This window comes from Gymnoscopelus braueri (assembly GCF_963280865.1).
Source record: "Gymnoscopelus braueri genome assembly, chromosome: 7".
In the NCBI taxonomy this organism is placed as follows: Eukaryota; Metazoa; Chordata; class Actinopteri; order Myctophiformes; family Myctophidae; genus Gymnoscopelus; species Gymnoscopelus braueri.
Window position 1 is genome coordinate 48800439 of NC_137608.1, and position 17851 is coordinate 48818289.

The 17851-nt window shown below is 38.2% G+C and overlaps 1 protein-coding gene across 3 annotated transcripts; it reads left to right on the forward strand.

Moving 5' to 3' along the window:
• The first annotated feature begins 1833 nt into the window (after positions 1 to 1833).
• Positions 1834 to 17115, forward strand: LOC308087949 (H-2 class II histocompatibility antigen, E-S beta chain-like). Of its 3 annotated transcripts, none has more exons than XM_080432204.1 (10): positions 1834 to 1978; positions 3104 to 3187; positions 3769 to 4023; positions 6596 to 6868; positions 8914 to 9133; positions 10437 to 10558; positions 14525 to 14638; positions 15120 to 15176; positions 15510 to 16920; positions 16997 to 17115. In XM_080432204.1, the coding sequence occupies exons 2-8, from the start codon at positions 3121 to 3123 to the stop codon at positions 15155 to 15157; spliced, it is 1089 nt and encodes a 362-aa protein (XP_080288330.1). In that variant the 5' UTR covers positions 1834 to 1978; positions 3104 to 3120; the 3' UTR covers positions 15158 to 15176; positions 15510 to 16920; positions 16997 to 17115. The 3 variants fall into 3 exon arrangements, with proteins under 3 accessions (XP_080288330.1, XP_080288332.1, XP_080288331.1); XM_080432206.1 differs by having other exon boundaries at positions 10491 to 10558; XM_080432205.1 differs by having other exon boundaries at positions 8917 to 9133.
• Positions 17116 to 17851: the final 736 nt, after the last annotated feature.

Consider the following 17851-nt stretch of genomic DNA (forward strand, 5'->3'; position numbering starts at 1 on the left):
TTAGAATATACAGTAGTCATAGGAATAGAGAAACAAAGGAAAACAGTCAGATAACAGAACCACAATAGCAAATATACCATGTATACCACAAATAATAAGGTGTATGGTCAAAAAAGGGAAATACAATAAAACGATGTAATTTAGATTGCAACATGCCAGGTTAACCCATTCAATCGGGAACGTATCTGTGTCATTTTACATTTCTTGGGCAATTCAAAAATAGCAGATCTACAAGCTCATAGCGCGGCACCGAGTGCCGCGCTATGAGCTTGTATATCTGCTATTTTTGTAAAATTGCGATATTTTTTTTTTGTAAATCATATATTGTTTTTTTTTAAAGCGAAAGTCTTTAACTCAAAACTTTTCTTCTGGGAGATTCTACAAATGCTCGTCCCAAAACACACTGGCCCATTTTCTTCCGCGGACAGAGGCCGCCGGTTTAGACGCGGGGCAGGGTGTGTTCAGGACGACGATTCTTCTTCTAATACATTTCTGAATGGAAGAGGTGCTCGTCTCTGCGCAATAGAGAACCGTTTTGACGGTGAAACTGGTTTTCTAATGGCCACTCATTAACAATTCGGCCGAATGCAAATGAGCCCCATTTGAAAACAAAGGCGACTTAAAGGGTGAGGGGCTGCTAATGTTGTTATGTTGATTTTTTATTTTTTTTCCCCTGGGGGAGCAGGGTTTTACAGACCGGGCCATGGCCTCGTTGGCCCCAATGAGCGTACGCCTTCGGTGAAGTGACCAGATATTTTACTTTCTGATTCAAGTTGTCCCGCTTTCTTTCTTTCTTTCTTTCTTCCTTTCTTCTTTCTTGTGTTTCTCTTCAACAGAATCAGAAACATCTTTATTGTCACATCACAGGTTAAAGGTACATGATGTTAGACATAGGGATGCATCGGCAGCAGCTATACTGTTCATGATATGTGCAATAATCCAGACTGTCCTCTTTCCAGAAACAGATGATGTAACATCATATCTTTAATCTGATTGGCTGATTCTTCTGAACTAAAGAACGAGTCCTCCTTCATTCTCTTTCAGACGGAACTCTGACTGGTATTATTTTACACTATGGGAATTGGAAATAATACACCATATTCACATGGCGGCCATTTTTGTATTTTGCGTTGAAGAAACGGGTTGGCATTTCATTAACTTAATAGCAAAATGGCCGCCGTTGTGAATATGGTCTTCAGAGACCACACCCCCTTGTCACCCTGCATAATAATACATATGTGCAGAGTAGACCAGTGGAGTGCTCCAGCATTTTATTTGGGTTTTCTCTTCTGAAGTGACCAGATATTTTACTTTCTGATTCAAGTTGTCCCCCTTTCTTTCTTTTCTTCTTTCTTTCTTCTTTCTTTCTTTCTTTCTTTCTTTCTTTCTTTCTTTCTTTCTTTCTTTCTTTCTTTCTTTCTTTCTTTCTTTCTTCTTTCTTGTGTATCTCTTCAACACATCACAGGTTAAAGGTGTAAAGAAGTGGGGTGAAGTTATGTTTAGTGGCAGCTCCATTGTTTTAGTTATTTTCAGAAAGAGAAAGAAAAGAAGACGGTGGGGGGATAAGGAGAGAATAAAAGATTAATTAAACTAAGATATTTACATACAGTATGTACATGAGGTTAGACATAAGGTGCATAAGGTACAGTATGTACATGAGGAGACATAAGGTGCATCAGCAGCAGCTATACTGTTCATGATATGTGCAATAATCCAGACTGTCCTCTTCAGAAACAGATGATGTAACATCATATCTTTAATCTGATTGGCTGATTCTTCTGAACTAAAAAACGAGTCCTCCTTCATCTCTTTCAGACTCCAGAACTTCTCTTTCAGTAAACATCTGTTTATTCTGATCTGTTTATTCTGATATGTTTATTCTCATCTGTTTATTCTCATCTATTAAATTCAGTTCAGTTTTGATCAGCCACCCTCCTCATCCTCTCCTCTGTACTTCATGTCAAAGCAATACCAGGAAGTAAGTACATTATATTTATGTTATTATATAATAAATACATTTATATCTACTGTTATTATATAAAACCAAATAAGAACGATGCACAATACAAACAAATGACACACGCACGCACACGCACACGCACGCACACACACACACACACACACACACACACACACACACACACACACACACACACACACACACACACACACACACACACACACACACACACACACACACACACACACACACACACACACACACACACACTTTGATCACATGACCAGTGTGTTTTTAAAGACATTTGATGGTTTCAGCAGTGAGATGTAATGAGGCTTGGATTGATGTTTAATGAACCTGAACAGCATTTTACCAGTGACGCTGAACACACACACACAAACACAAACACACATACACATACACACACGCACGCACGCACGCACGCACGCACGCACGCACGCACGCACGCACGCACGCACGCACGCACGCACGCACGCACGCACGCACGCACAGACAAGCAATTTTAGCCTCTGTCAGTAGGGGTGCAAGATTTTGTCGGGATGGGGAGACAAAAGCTATGGAACTCTGACTGGTATTATTTTCCACTATGGAATTGGAAATAATGTTGTGTTCCTGTTCAACATAATCAGAATCATCTTTATTGTCACATCACAGATTAAAGGTGTAAAGAAGTGGGTCAAATAATTTTTTGTGCAGCTCCATTTTAGTTATTTTCAGAAAGAGAAAGAAAAGAAGACGGGGGGGGGGGGGGGGGGGGCGGCAAGGAGAGAATAAAAGATGAATTAAACAAAGATATGTGCATACTGTATGTATAAGAGGTTAGACACAAGGTACAGTATGTACATGAGGTTAGACATAAGATGCATAAGGTACAGCATGTACATGAGGAGACATAAGGTGCATAATCAGCAGCTATACTGTTCATGATACGTGCAATAATCCAGACTGTCGTCTTCTTGGAAACAGATGATGTAACATCATATCTTTAATCTGATTGGCTGATTCTTCTAAACTACAGAACATCTCTTTCAGTAAACATCTGTTTATTCTGATCTGTTTATTCTCATCTGTTTATTCTCATCTGTTTATTCACATCTGTTTATTCTCATCTATTAAATTCAGTTCTGTTTTCATCAGTGATGATGAAGATTACAGCCACCCTCCTCATCCTCTCCTCTGTACTTCATGTCAAAGCCATCCCAGGAAGTAAGTACATTATATATATGTTATTATATAATATATACATTTATATATACTTTTATTATATCAAATTAAATATGAACAATGCACAATACAAACAAATAACACACACACTCACATACCCACACACACACACACACACGCACGCACACGCACACGCACACGCACACGCACACGCACACGCACACGCACACACACACACACACACATTATTCCGATTTTTATTAAGGCGAGAACAATGGGATCTATTATTGCATTGCAACTTTCCAGGAATACAAAGCCTGCAGTTTCTATTAGCTTGGATTGCCCATCGATGATGTCACTGGTAGACGGGTTTCTGAACTGTCTACAGCCCTCCTCTGAGACACAGACTGATTAGAAAAAAATTGTACCATTTTATCATGAGCATTAGTGAGGACCTATTATATGAAGATATGTTGAAAAGTGGTGAAGTCGTCCTTTAAGTAAAATATTTGAGTACTTTTTCCACCACTGCAAACATGATTGTTTAACATGATGATTATGTGTTATTGTCACTGTGAAGAAGTTTGTTGTTGAATTTAATTTCATATTTGTTTTATTTTCAGTGTTCCATGAGAACATTCAACTCACTGGCTGTTCAGACACAGTTAAAGACTCATATAAAGAGTGGATGTTTGCACTGGATGGTGAAGTGATGGTGTACGCAGACTTCAACAAAGGGAAGGCGGTGTTTCCTCAGCCTCAGTTTGTACATCCAATGACCTACCCGGGAGCTTATGGAAGAGCTTTGGATAATCAGGCGGTCTGCAAAGCCAGCCTGGACAACACTCGCACTGCCTTGAAGAAACCACCAGTGAAAGGTACATGAATACTATGAACACATTAGTTATTAACTAAAACGGTTGAATATATTTAACATTAATGAAAATGTTTAAACATGTATATTAAGCATTTATGGTGAAATATTTTCTAAATAATATGTATTTCTAGTAAACATGAATATGTGCTCAAGGTGCTTTATTTTTATAATTTTTTTACAAATCTATGCATTAGTATCGGCTCTGTACAGCCTGAGCTGTAGGTGAGGTGTAGATGGTACAACTATGTAGATGCAGTGGTGTGTTCTACCGTGTTACACTATATACGTAGTATACTGTAAAGATTTTTTTTTTTTAAAGCGTATACCATCCAAAAACCATCTGAGGAAGCGTATCCAGTGTTGATTTGGTGAATCTATCTCTGGTGGGACACTATTTTAAAGACGTCACGCGCACGTGGCTTAACACCTACACTACAGGTCACACATAGGGCTGAAGTGGTTACTGTATGTTTTGTAATGATAATCAAAATCTACAATGTAACTAGTAACTAAAGTTTTCAAATAATTGTAGTGGAGTAAAAGTACAATATTGGCCTCTGAGATGTAGTGGAGTAGAAGTAAAAGTATTGAAAATTGGAAATACTTGAGTAAAGTACAAATGCCTCAAAATTGTACTTAAGTAGGCTACAGTATATAGGCCGATCTACAAGCTCACAATGCGTCACTAATCACGATTTGATGCATTGTGAGCTTGTAGATCTGCTATTTTCAAAAGATTTTATACATTTCAAAACTTGAAATGGGACATTTTGTATAATGAGTATTTTTACTTTTGGTACTTTAAGTACATTTTGATGCAAATACTTTTGTACTTTTATTCAAGTACATTTTGAATTCCGGACTTTTAATTGTAACAGAGTATTTCTCTATATTGCAATTTTTGATACTTTTACTTAAGTAAAAGATTTGAGTACTTTTTCCACCACTGAAGGATGGTAGAGTGTGTCGTTAATATTATTTTACGGTTGTTTCATTTATTGATTAATACAAAAAAAGCTATCTATCTCACCGGGTGCCGCGCTATGAGCTTGTAGATCTGCTGTTGGCTGGGGGTGGGCGTGGCTTATCACCTTGGGGGGTTGGTTTGAAGCTGTGGGTGTGGCCTATCACAAAATTAATCCAAAATTTGAACTGGAGACCCCCCAAAATAATCCTATTTGAACTGGGGACCCCCCAAAATTGTCATGTTTAAACTGGGGACCCCCCCAAAATAATCCTATTTAACTGGGGACCTCCCAAAATAATCATATTTTTGTGTGCTTGTAGAACGGTTATTTTCACAAAGTAAGCCTCTCTCTTATTCATTTGACAATTTGGCCAATTTGCTATTAAAAAAGTCTTAAAAGTCATTAAATTGTCACTTTATAAATGTGCAGATACCCTGTATCCATTTATACTGTATGTTGGTTTGTTTACTGTTGAGTGAGAAAACAATGTTACCTATTAAGCTAATCATCTGGGGACCCCCAAGAAAGTTATCTGGGGACCCCCCAGAAGACAATGCACTCATTCAATTATTTGAATTGAATGATGATTTATTTGATACATTTGGGGGTTATATAAAATATTGCAATTTAAATTCAAAAGCAACAGTTTAGTGTTTTCATTTAGGTTTGCAGGCTTTAATTACAGTATAAATGATGACTTTTATTTGTTTAATATAACTCAGCTGATTGTTATAATGATTGACCTGGTATCCTATAGTTTCTTTGAGGCTCTACATTGTTCTTTCTACTCTCTACTTATGTGACTATTTACCTTGTTTGCTGACTGAGTCAGTGGTGGGGAAAATACTCAAATGTTTTACTTAAGTAAAAGTATCAATGAAGTATGAAGTAAACAGTGATGTTTCTGTGATGTTTCTGTTTTAAATTTTGCCTTCTGTAAGCACTTTGAGATTTCTTGCAAATGTAAAGTGCGTTATAAATAAAATCCATTATTATTATTATTATTACTCTGTTACAAGTAAAAGTCCGGAATTCAAAATTTACTTGAGTGAAAGTACAAAAGTATTGGCATCAATATTTACTTAAAGTACCAAAAATAAAAGTACTAAAATGTTTGAAAATAGCAGATCTACAAGCTCGTACTGGCTTGTAGATCTGCTATTTTCAAATAGCAGATCAGGTACAAAGAAAGGTACAAAGAAAGGGGTTATCCTGGAAATACATGATGGGGTCTGACAGACAGACAGACAGACAGACAGACAGACAGACAGACAGACAGACAGACAGACAGACAGACAGACAGACAGACAGACAGACAGACAGACAGACAGACAGACAGACAGACAGACAGAGTCCTTGTTTACTCAGCCATGCTAGACATCTGGACACATAGAGAGAAAAAACTTAACTGGTAGTTCCATCTCATTGTATTTAAGATATTCAATATACATTCAACACATTTTAATGCCAGATTTCACATCCTGAACCTAATTTAGACTTTATAGTGACCTATTTGGCCGATGGGGGGCAGTTAGCCAAGTGTTGATATGATACAGATGATAATAAAACTGAACATTAATGACATTTTTGATTGTCTATTTCCAGATGGATATGTGTTCTATCAGGCTTCCCGCTGTGTGTTTAACTCCAGTGAGCTGAAGGACATACAGTTCATACAGTCATATAATTTCGATGGTGATGAGTTCCTCAGGTGGGACAGTAGAGTAGATCAGTTTGTTGGATACACTGAGTTTGGTGTGAAGAACGCAGAGCGCTGGAATAAAGATCCTAGAGTACTGGCTGTGTTCAGAGCATCACGAGAGAGATTCTGCAAACACAACATTGAGATCTACTACTCTGCTGTTCTGAACAAGAGAGGTGAGCTGATCTCAGAGCAGCACTCAACACTCATCACCTCATAAACTATAACATGAAATCACATGATTCTATTCAGAGATGATTAATGGTGTTAATATTGATCTGATAATGATTATAAAACATTACTTAATCTGCTGACAAACATTTCAGATCCTCTTTAACACTTAAAGGAGTAGTTCACCCCAAAAATGACTTATTTTCTATCAATTAAACCCCATGAAGCCTTGAATTCATGGAGATTTTTTAGTTTTTGTCTCATTCCTGAGACAATAATTTGATTACCGGTGGAAAGATGCTAATGTATCCGGTAGGAGACTCAAAGGAGACTCTTTGAGTCTCCTACCGGAGAGACCGCCAGTCATCACGCAGTGGAAATAGCAGATCTACAAGCTCACAACATGTGGTGTCACCATCGTACACCGAGTATAAATGAAACATATAGATCTATTTCTGAGTGTTTTCACCCTCATATAATGACCTGCCTAAAACAGAGACACCAGGATTAATGTTTTTAAATGAACTTTAAAAAGAACCATGCAGGCTAAAACACACCTCTATACACTTCATTTCACCACCTGATTTTATATTTTAATTATTGTCTTTACTAGTTTGTGTTGTATGTTTTTAATCACTTTAGTAATATTTAGCAGGATTATGTGTATTTATATATTGTTTTGTTTGTTTCTACTCTAGTTCGTTTGAACTATTTTCATTACATGATATTGCTTGGTTTATTGTTGTTTATGTAAAGCACTGTGTAACTATGAATTATTTAATATGTTTAAATTACATTATATTAATGAATTCTACTTTGTAGAAAACTGTAGACTATTGTAGAATCTACAGTACTCTATGAAATGTTATTATCTGGTGCCATCTGGTGGCCAAACATTGACACTTACAATTGCAATGTAGGCATTTATCAGAAGCTCTTAATCCAGAGTGATTTACAGTAAGTAAGGAAAACACAAGGTAATACATCAAATGCATAGAAATAGTAATCTAGGATCATAGGTAAACCAAGAACCTATATCATCAGTCTAAACACTATAATATCAAACAAAAAAATATATATATATGTACATTGAAACTATCCAAACTATAGGATGCCAGGTCTACAATGAACCTGGCATCTGTCTACATAACATGATATCTAAATTACATTTTAACCTTTGCATAAGAAGGAAGGGAGAAGAGTTTCAGACGTGTGGAGCGTTGTCCAGGGTGTTTTAGAGAAGAAAGAAGAGTCTAGGATGTGTGGAGCGTTGTCCAGGGTGTTTTAGAGAAGGGAGAAGAGTCTAGGACGTGTGGAGCGTTGACCAGGGTGTTTTAGAGAAGGGAGAAGAATCTAAGACGTGTGGAGCGTTGTCCAGTGTGTTTTAGAGAAGGGAGAAGAGTCTAGGACGTGTGGAGCGTTGACCAGGGTGTTTTAGAGAAGGGAGAAGAGTCTAGGACGTGTGGAGCGTTGACCAGGGTGTTTTAGAGAAGGGAGAAGAGTCTAGGACGTGTGGAGCGTTGACCAGGGTGTTTTAGAGAAGGGAGAAGAGTCTAGGACGTGTGGAGCGTTGACCAGGGTGTTTTAGAGAAGAAAGAAGAGTCTAGGATGTGTGGAGCGTTGTCCAGGGTGTTTTAAAGAAGGGAGAAGAGTCTAGGACGTGTGGAGCGTTGACCAGGGTGTTTTAGAGAAGGGAGAAGAGTCTAGGACGTGTGGAGCGTTGTCCAGTGTGTTTTAGAGAAGGGAGAAGAGTCTAGGACGTGTGGAGCGTTGACCAGGGTGTTTTAGAGAAGGGAGTAGAGTCTTGAAGATATGGGGTGTCATACCTCTGTGAGGGCAGCAACTGGGAGCCAGAGGAGAGAGAGGAAAACGGGTGAGAGCCGGGAAATGTGAACATTTTGTCTGTTTGAAGACCAAGTGTGTTGCGGCTTTCTGGATCATTTGGATCGCATTTGGATGATATACAATTGTTAATTATAATGACATGTTCCTATGACTGGTATATAATAATAAATATAATAATAATAATAATCATCATCATCTTTTTTAGGAGTGGAGCCCAAAGTGAGACTGAAGTCAGAGACTCCCCCTCGTCGTGGTGAACACACTCACATGTTGAGGTGCAGCAGCTACGACTTCTATCCTAAAGTGATCCTGGTGACCTGGTGGATAGGTCAAGAACCTTTGACCTCTGGTCTCTCCTCTACTGATGAGCTGTCTGATGGAGACTGGTACTACCAGTACCACTCCTACCTGGAGTACACACCCAGGTACACACCTAACAGACACCTATACATATCCAATCCAATCCAATCCAATTTATTTATAGAGCACATTTAAAACAACAGTGTTGACCAAAGTGCTTCACAAAAAATGAACAAAAAAAAAAAAAACAGTAATCACAATAACTCACAGTCATAATACAGCAATAAAAACAGAAATAGGCATAAAGGGTTAAAATATAGCTTTAAAAAAAGGGGAAAAACTCAAGCTTAAATTAAAACTCACTCCGGATTAAAAGCTTGAGAATAAAAAAGTGTTTTAAGACGTGTTTTAAAAACGAAAGAGAGGGAGCCTGTTTGATGTAGAGGGGAAGTTGATTCCAGAGCTTCGGGGCAGCTACGGAGAAGGCTCGATCCCCCCTATGAACCAATTTGGATCTAGGGACCACAAGTAGTAATTTATCTGCTGATCTCAATGATCGTGTGCGGACATAAGGTTTGAGAAGGTCAGAGATATATGATGGAGCTAACCCATGACGAGATTTAAAAACAAACAATAAAATCTTAAAAGTAATCCTAAAACGCACAGGGAGCCAATGGAGTGTGGAGAGAACAGGGGTAATGTTTGCATTTTGCACCAGCTGTAATCTGTGGAGGCCACTCTGGCTAACCCCCAAATAAAGTGCATTGCAGTAGTCAAGGCGGGTGGTGATAAAAGCATGAATAACTTTTTCAAAATCAACTAACGATAAAAAAGGCTTAACCTTTGATAAAATCCTAAGTTGGAAGAAAGCTGATTTTAAAACAGAGTTTATTTGCTTGTCCATTAAAAAGTCGCTGTCCATTTTTACGCCTAAGTTGGTTACAGTGGGTTTCAGATAAGGTACCAGGTCTAAATCGGAAGGATTTGTTGCAGCACTGGGTCTAAAGATAATCATTTCTGTTTTGTTTTAATTTAAGTTTAAAAGATTTAAGGACATCCAGGCTTTAATATCAGCAAGACATTTTAGTAGCTGACTCACAGGGGTAGTGCTGTTTCGCTTTATGGGAAAGTATATTTGGGAGTCATCCGCATAAAAATGGTAGGACATGCCATGCTGTCTTAAAATTGATCCTAAGGGAAATAAATACAGTGCAAAAAGTATGGGCCCCAATATTGAACCCTGGGGGACTACAGAAAGGAGGGGGGCAGAGGATGACGTGGAGCCACCAATGTTTACTGTGAAGCTTCTCCCAGTGACATAAGACCTAAACCATTCCAGTGCTGTGCCCTTAATACCTACACCGTGCTCAAGACGTGAGATTAGGATAGAAATACACAACTAATAGACACCTCTACTGGTACTACCAGTGCGTGTGTGCGTGTGTGCATGTGTGTGTGTGTGTGTGTGTGTTTGTATTACAGATCAGGAGAGAAGATCACATGCATGGTGGAACATCCCAGCCTGACCGCGCCTATCAAGATGGACTGGGGTCAGTTACTGTAATCTAGTGTAATCTACTGTCAAAATAGCAGATATAAAAGCTCATAGCGCGGCACCGAGTGCCGCACTATGAGCTTGTAGATCTGCTATTTTTGAAAAATCGTGAACATTTGTGCAAATCTTTGAATACATTTATTTCTAAAGCAAACATTTGTAACTGTCAAATGTCTCTCAACATATTTCTTAATTTTTCTGAAAAAATCAGTGGTGCTAAAACATTTTCTTGTCAAGGACACCCAAATTGATATGTTTTTGGCCGCTGATCCCCATCAAAATATGTTGTTCCAGAAGAAAATGTTTGAGTTAAAAATGTTGTCTAAAAAAAATAAATTATAAATTATATTCAAACATTTGTGCAAATGTTCAAGATTTTTCAAAAATAGCAGATCTACAAGCTCATAGCGCGGCACTCGGTGTCGCGCTATGAGCTTATTGATTTGCTGATTAAAGACCAGATTGATTTGATAAAAGCTGATAAAAGACCAGATTTATTTGATAAAAACAGATAAAAGACCAGATTGATTTGATAAAAACAGATAAAAGACCAGATTGATTTGATGAAAGCAGATTAAAGACCAGATTGATTTGATAAAAACAGATCAAAGAGTCATCATGGCTTTATCAATGTGAAAACAAGACAGTTTTCTAAGACAGAACAAGCGCTGATGTTCTTTTTTACAAAACTGCCTCACAGTTCTGAGTCTATGACTCTGTCCCAAGATACTTTCTGCACATTCCACAGCCTGGTTTATAATCATCATAGTAAAAGGTTGATTCATGTCTTCTAAAATCTATCATCATATCCTTTGTTTTGGATGTATTTAGCTCTAAGAAGGACATGTCACATCAGGTGACAAACTCCTCAAGGACTGGACCAATAGGGTTGGACTCATTATTACTGAACAGACTCACAATGACTGTGTCGTCTGTTTATTGAGGGTTCGAGGCCTATCAGGCCCGAAACCGCTTTGAAATGGTTGGCTTTCTTCTTCCGCCGTTTTTTCAGTTCTGGCCTAACCGTGTGGTAACTTTTTACGAAACTCGGCAATATGGTAGAGGGCTATGCCAAACGGCTAAGAAACGAAACTCACAACCATCGACCAAAGGGTGGCGCTATTTCACTCAATTGACTTTGAACAGGTACAACTCATGCCCTGTTTGACCTACAGCCATGAAACTTCAATACACACATGTGTCTCCTCATGCCTAACAACTTCATACTCTGACTTTTGTCATCTGACCTTTAGATTTCCCACCATTTTGAATTATATGAAAAACAGTAAAAATCTATCTCCTCCTGGGATCTTTTGAGCAATCCGCACGAAACGTTCTACACATGTACTTTGGACCTATGCCGACAAAACGTCAGTGGCTGATTTTCCATAAATGAAAACATTAAGCTTTAATGAGCCAATGAATATTGCAGTTTTATGAAAATTATTTGTCTGCCCCTAACACATACATGCAGACTCACATTTGTTTGAAACTTTGCAGTAATCTAGAGGGTCATTCCAATTATCACTGAAACCAATCTTACTCCAATTGGCCAAAGGGGGGCGCTATATCAATTTTTTGAAAATGCAAACTTCAGACAGGTAAAAGTCATGCCTCGTTTGGCCGACAGCCATGAAACTTGCTTACACATGTGCCTTGACTCATGAGGAACACATCTATCACTTTGACCAGTAAGCTCCGCCCTTAGATTTTCCGCCATATTGAGCAGTTTGAAAAACATTTAAACCCAGGATTTATGAGCAATTTGCGTGAAACTGTGTCATCTATGTGAACTCCTTTTTCACCGGTTCAGGTCTGTTGGTCCAATGGCTGATTGGTAAACCCCTATGCCTTGCAACACAGGGTAGCTGGTTCGAGTCTCACCTCATGCAGACTTCATCTCAATTGCATTGCACATGACTGTATCAATAAATAAATGTGCAATTGTTAAATATAAAATGAAATGCTTATTTAAATATAGTTATTTTCAATGTATGACATACTTCATCCCCCATTTAGTTTTTTGTTGGGTTCTCCTTTTTCACTGTCTAAGGTTGTGGCTTGAATAGCTCAATCAGTAAAGTGTTAGCCTCTTGTTCCGAAGGTCCCCGGTTCAAACCCCACTCATTACAGTTTACATTCAAATTGCATTGTACGAAACATGACCCTGTTGATTCAGACATGTGCAATTTAAAAAATATAACATGAAACGCTTTTTTGAGAGTAGATGTTTTTTATGTATGACATACTTTCTTGTGAAAATACTTGTGAGCTTGTAGATCGACTATTTCACTAGATTCCATTCCGAGGAGACAAAAATCTTTATTGGTAAATGTTTTGTGAACCAGTGATCTAGAGTAGTTAGTGAAACAGAGGCTTGGTTCATAACGGACGGAAAAACCTATAGATATCAACAGACACTATCAGGGAGGCCATATTTCTAGCTCAATGAGAAGAGAGGCAGCCTGTGAATTCATAGGTCACTGCTTCGAGCCCTGTCCTCAACAATGTTTTGAGGTGATCATCATTTAGAATTATTAGTTTTACAAATAGTGTTTCTTGAGGTTAGGTCGTTGTTTTACTGAGGTTAAGGTTAGTGAGGGTGGCTGTAGAAAAGAGTCATCTAGTCAGCAACCTTCCCCCTATTCCCATGGATTGGATCCACCCCTCTCACCTGCTCTCACTCATCACCAATCACACCTGTCACAACTCATTAGTGGCCTGGTGGCTTTTTCTTTGAAATAATGTGTAGTTTTTCAAATATTTAACTTTAAGCGCCCAATGCCACGTTATTGGCCATGGCCATTTAAAGGGTAGCACATTAACAAACAATTAAGACTATACCTGTAACAATGCTCTATACACCAGGGAACTAAATTACTCATATGCTGTGTTGCTTTTGCCAGGATTCGATCCCATGTTGCTTTTGCCAGGATTCTATCCCATGACCTTGCGGTTCAGAGTCAATAGCTCTTCCAACTGAGCTACCCAGACACAAGAAACAATATACATTGACATTTGATGAACTACAGATTTTTTTTTACATCACACTCCTATTTAATCAAACAATCTAAGCTGTGTGATATATACATTTTGAGTTAAGACCATTAGTATCAACCCATGTCCCTCAAGACTCTAGCAATCAGTGCACCTGGTGGTACCTAGCCTGTCAGTCATTGGCTCCTCAATGGTAATGAAAAGTAACTATGTACATTTACTCAAGTACCAATACAAGTGTTTACAAGGCACAGTACAATTTTGAGGTACTTTTACTTTACTTTCCATTTTTGTTACTCCTACTCTACTACAATTAATGCATATGACAGCTTTAGTTACTTGTTACTTTGCAGATTTAATTATTAATACAACACCTACAGTAACCACATAGAGCCGATCTACAATGTGACGCGTTATGAGCTTGTAGATATATAATAAGCAATCCATGCTGTATGATAACTTACCACACATGAAATCCAATTCTGTCTATCCAATGTCTATCCAATAGTCAGTACATTGTCTACCTGCAAGTCTGTAGGTCCTTGGTTAAAACCCCAATTTCTCTCTCTCTCTCTCTCTCTCTCTCTCTCTCTCTCTCTCTCTCTCTCTCTCTCTCTCTCTCTCTCTCTCTCTCTCTCTCTCTCTCTCATTGTGCCTGCCTCTCTCTCTCTCTCTCTCTCTCTCTCTCTCTCTCTCTCTCTCTCTCTCTCTCTCTCTCTCTCTCTCTCTCTCTCTCTCTCTCTCTCTCTTCATCCCTCGAACCCGCTTATTGCTGCTTGCAGCTATATTTGTTTATTGTGTTTGGTTGTTGTAGCTTATTGTCAGATGACTCCATGTCAGAGTCTGTGAAGAACAAGGTGTTTTAATCTACTGTAATAATATACGATCATATGATATGATATGATATGATATGATATGATATGATATGATATGATATGATATGATGTTTGTATTGTATTGTCAGATGACTCCATGCCAGAGTCAGTGAAGAACAAGGTGGCCATGGGAGCATCAGGTCTGGTTCTTGGTCTGGTCTTGTTCCTGTCTGGATTCATCTACTTCCAGTGGAAGAAACGAGGTGATTAACATGTTTAATTAACATGTTTAATTGAAAAATACACTACCAGTGGAAGAAACTAGGTGATTAACATGTTTAATTAACATGTTTCATTAATTATTATACTACCAGTGGAAGAAATGAGGTCAGATCAACAGAGGATCACATGACATGTGGAACCCTCACAGAAATGCAAACAAACAAACATGTAAAGCCACAACCTAAACTGGTTTATATTGGTTTAGAACCTTAACCGGTTTAGACTAGTTTAGACGACCTAGTTAGAGGTCAAAGTGTGTTCTATGTTGTCACATTTAGCTTTAATACATCAGTGTTACATTTAGTCCTAAATAAGAGTCAAATGTTCACATTAGCTCTGATGACTGAATGTTATTGTGTTATTGTGTGTACATTTATGCATTTTATGGAGAAATACACACAATACAGTACATAGAATTCATTTGTTTGTGTGTATTAACTGTCTCTCTTCTTCTTCTATCAGGTCGTATTCTGGTGCCGACAACCAATGACAATCTTTAGACTCCTCCCACACACCCAGGTTCACTTCCTTTAACCTCACATAGACTATGTCTACAAACCTAACCTTAACCCTAAACCCTGACCTTTAACCTTACATGAACTATGTCTATGAACCTAACCTTAACCCTAACCTTACTAATAAATTGTTCATGATCTATTAACCATTTATAGCATAGTTTTAAATTATTAAATCTTTAACCATTAACACACATTTAACAAGTTATGAATAACACATTAACTAATAATTTGGGAATATTTGATTTACTATTATAAGGAAAGGTTATTCTAAAGTGTTAACATGTTCACACAGTTAATACATTCTGATTCTTAATGGTTTATTGTCTTTTCACAGAACACCTGGGTGTGTTTTCTGAGAAGCAGAGAGTCATCACTGCCCCTGGTGAAGAGAGGAGGAAATACATGTGTGTCCATTCAGCTTTTAAATACTCATAACAGCAGCACAATGATGACATCATCAACCTTTTTCACTAATGTGTCCTTTAAACAATTAAAAATGCTAATTGGCTAGCTAAGGCTAACGATAATTTCTGTCTTTTCCCGGTGTTTCGCCCAGGTCGACGTGGTTTTGAGGTGAGGTTAAGGTTAGGGTTAAAGTTAGGTTTATAGACATAGTTTATGTGAGGTTAAAGGTCAGGGTTTAGAGTCCCAATTAGTGTGGGCGGTTCATCAAATTACTTTGTATAGTTTCTGTCGTCAGAAAACACAAACATAATATTTCGGTTCTACACTATATTGAAACATTAAATAAATGATCACACACACAATCAGAGTTCTTCATAAGAGTTCTTCATAACATATATAATATTAATATCCATCTGAATGGAAGTCAGTCAACCATGGTTGTGAAAAAGGTTTTATTATTTTATAATTGACCATAAGTCATTTATTATTACGTAATCATTTATAATGTGTGATAATTAATGTGTTACGATCATCATGACATCACTATTTCCCTGTGATGTGTGGACCTAAACCCTCTAGGGTGGTCTGAGGTGATGTGTGGACCTAAACCGTCTAGGGTGGTCTGAGGTGATGGGTGGACCTGGTCCTCTAGGGTGGTCTGAGGTGATGTGTGGACCTAAACCCTCTAGGGTGGTCTGAGATGATTATTTATCTTTCCGTTTTTCAGCTCCACTGTTGTGTTTCTATCCGTTCCTTCCCCCCTGGGATCTGGGCCCCTGATCATGAATGGTTTGAAGTTCAGATGTTAGATTTTGGCTTTAATTTGCTTGGTTTTGAATGGAATGTCACAATATCAGTAAAGGAATGAGAAAACATAATTGTTCCTCATGTTCTCTTAAATGTCACTGCAGGTGGGTTGCCAATTTCAGCCAATCAAGAGAGAGTGCCCATTCACAATATAGAGCTATTTAACACTGTTTTTTTTTTATTGATTTAATATTTTATAAGGCAAAAAATGTAAAACAGCACAGTTACATTTAAACAGGTCCGTCCATGAAAGTCCTTGCGGACTTGTTTCCAATGAGGGCCTTGGTATTCAATTCATAGACATATATATTGTATGTGTTATGGGCTGGCTGTTTTCTCCTTTTTTCCTTTTTTCCTATGTCTGGTGTGTGCTGTGTGGGCGTGGGGATGGCCTGCCTGGGCGTTACCTTCCAATTCCATCATCGGGCTGTGGAGCTGCCTGCTCACCTGGGAGTGATCTGCTCATCAAGCCCAGCAGATAAAAGCCCTGGCTCTGGACTCCAGCCCTTGCCAGATTATTCAGTTGTCGACCGGTAAAGACCTGTGCCTCAGCTCCTCAGTTTTTTCCTATTTTTGGCAAATCTCTAACTCCTTGTCTCCCTGTCTCAGATCCTGTACCTCCACGCCTACCGCCTGCCTGCCAGCCTGCCTGCCTTTCAATCAGCCTTACCTAAGTTATTATTTTGGATTTTTGAATTCAACGTTAATAAAGACGTTTTGCTTGTAAACCTGGTTCGGCTGTTCTACTTTTGGGTCCTATATACAACACACCCTAACAGTATGAGGGGATTGTCATGTTTCGTTTGGACTTTTTTTGTTATTTTAATAAAAGTGAATGGGTATCAACAGCACATTACAGGATAAATTATTTGTGGTATTCCACAGGATCCTACAGTACGTCCTTTGTTCTTTCTGTTACATTAATGACATGAAATCTGTTTGTAGGCAAAGCAAGGCAAGTTTATTTGTATGGCACATTTCAACATCAGGGCAACTCAATGTGCTTTACATAAAAACAGTAAGCAAAAGAAACATATTATATTAGGACATTTGAATTCAGTAAAAACAAATAAAAATAAAATAAAGTTACAGTGCAGAAGAAATAATTAAAAGACGACCCTGATAGGAAAAACCATAGACATAAATACATAGAAGCCTCATGGCCACTGGGCCGCACGTCAACGCTGCCCCATATTATGTAGGGCAGCTTGCCACTGCAAGAAATATTTAAAAGTACCTGAAACTAAAACAAATTTTCTGTATTAGAACCATTAGTATTATCTATGTAAGATAAGGTGTTTTGGTATATATGAAGACACACATTTTTATTTAACCATTATCCTATCATAACTAGGCTACATGTCTGACATTTGTAACAAACCAAACCGTGTGAAAATAATTTGAGAATTCCGCCAGTTATGACGAATACGATTTTAGAAAGACCTCCTGCTTCAGTAGACATAC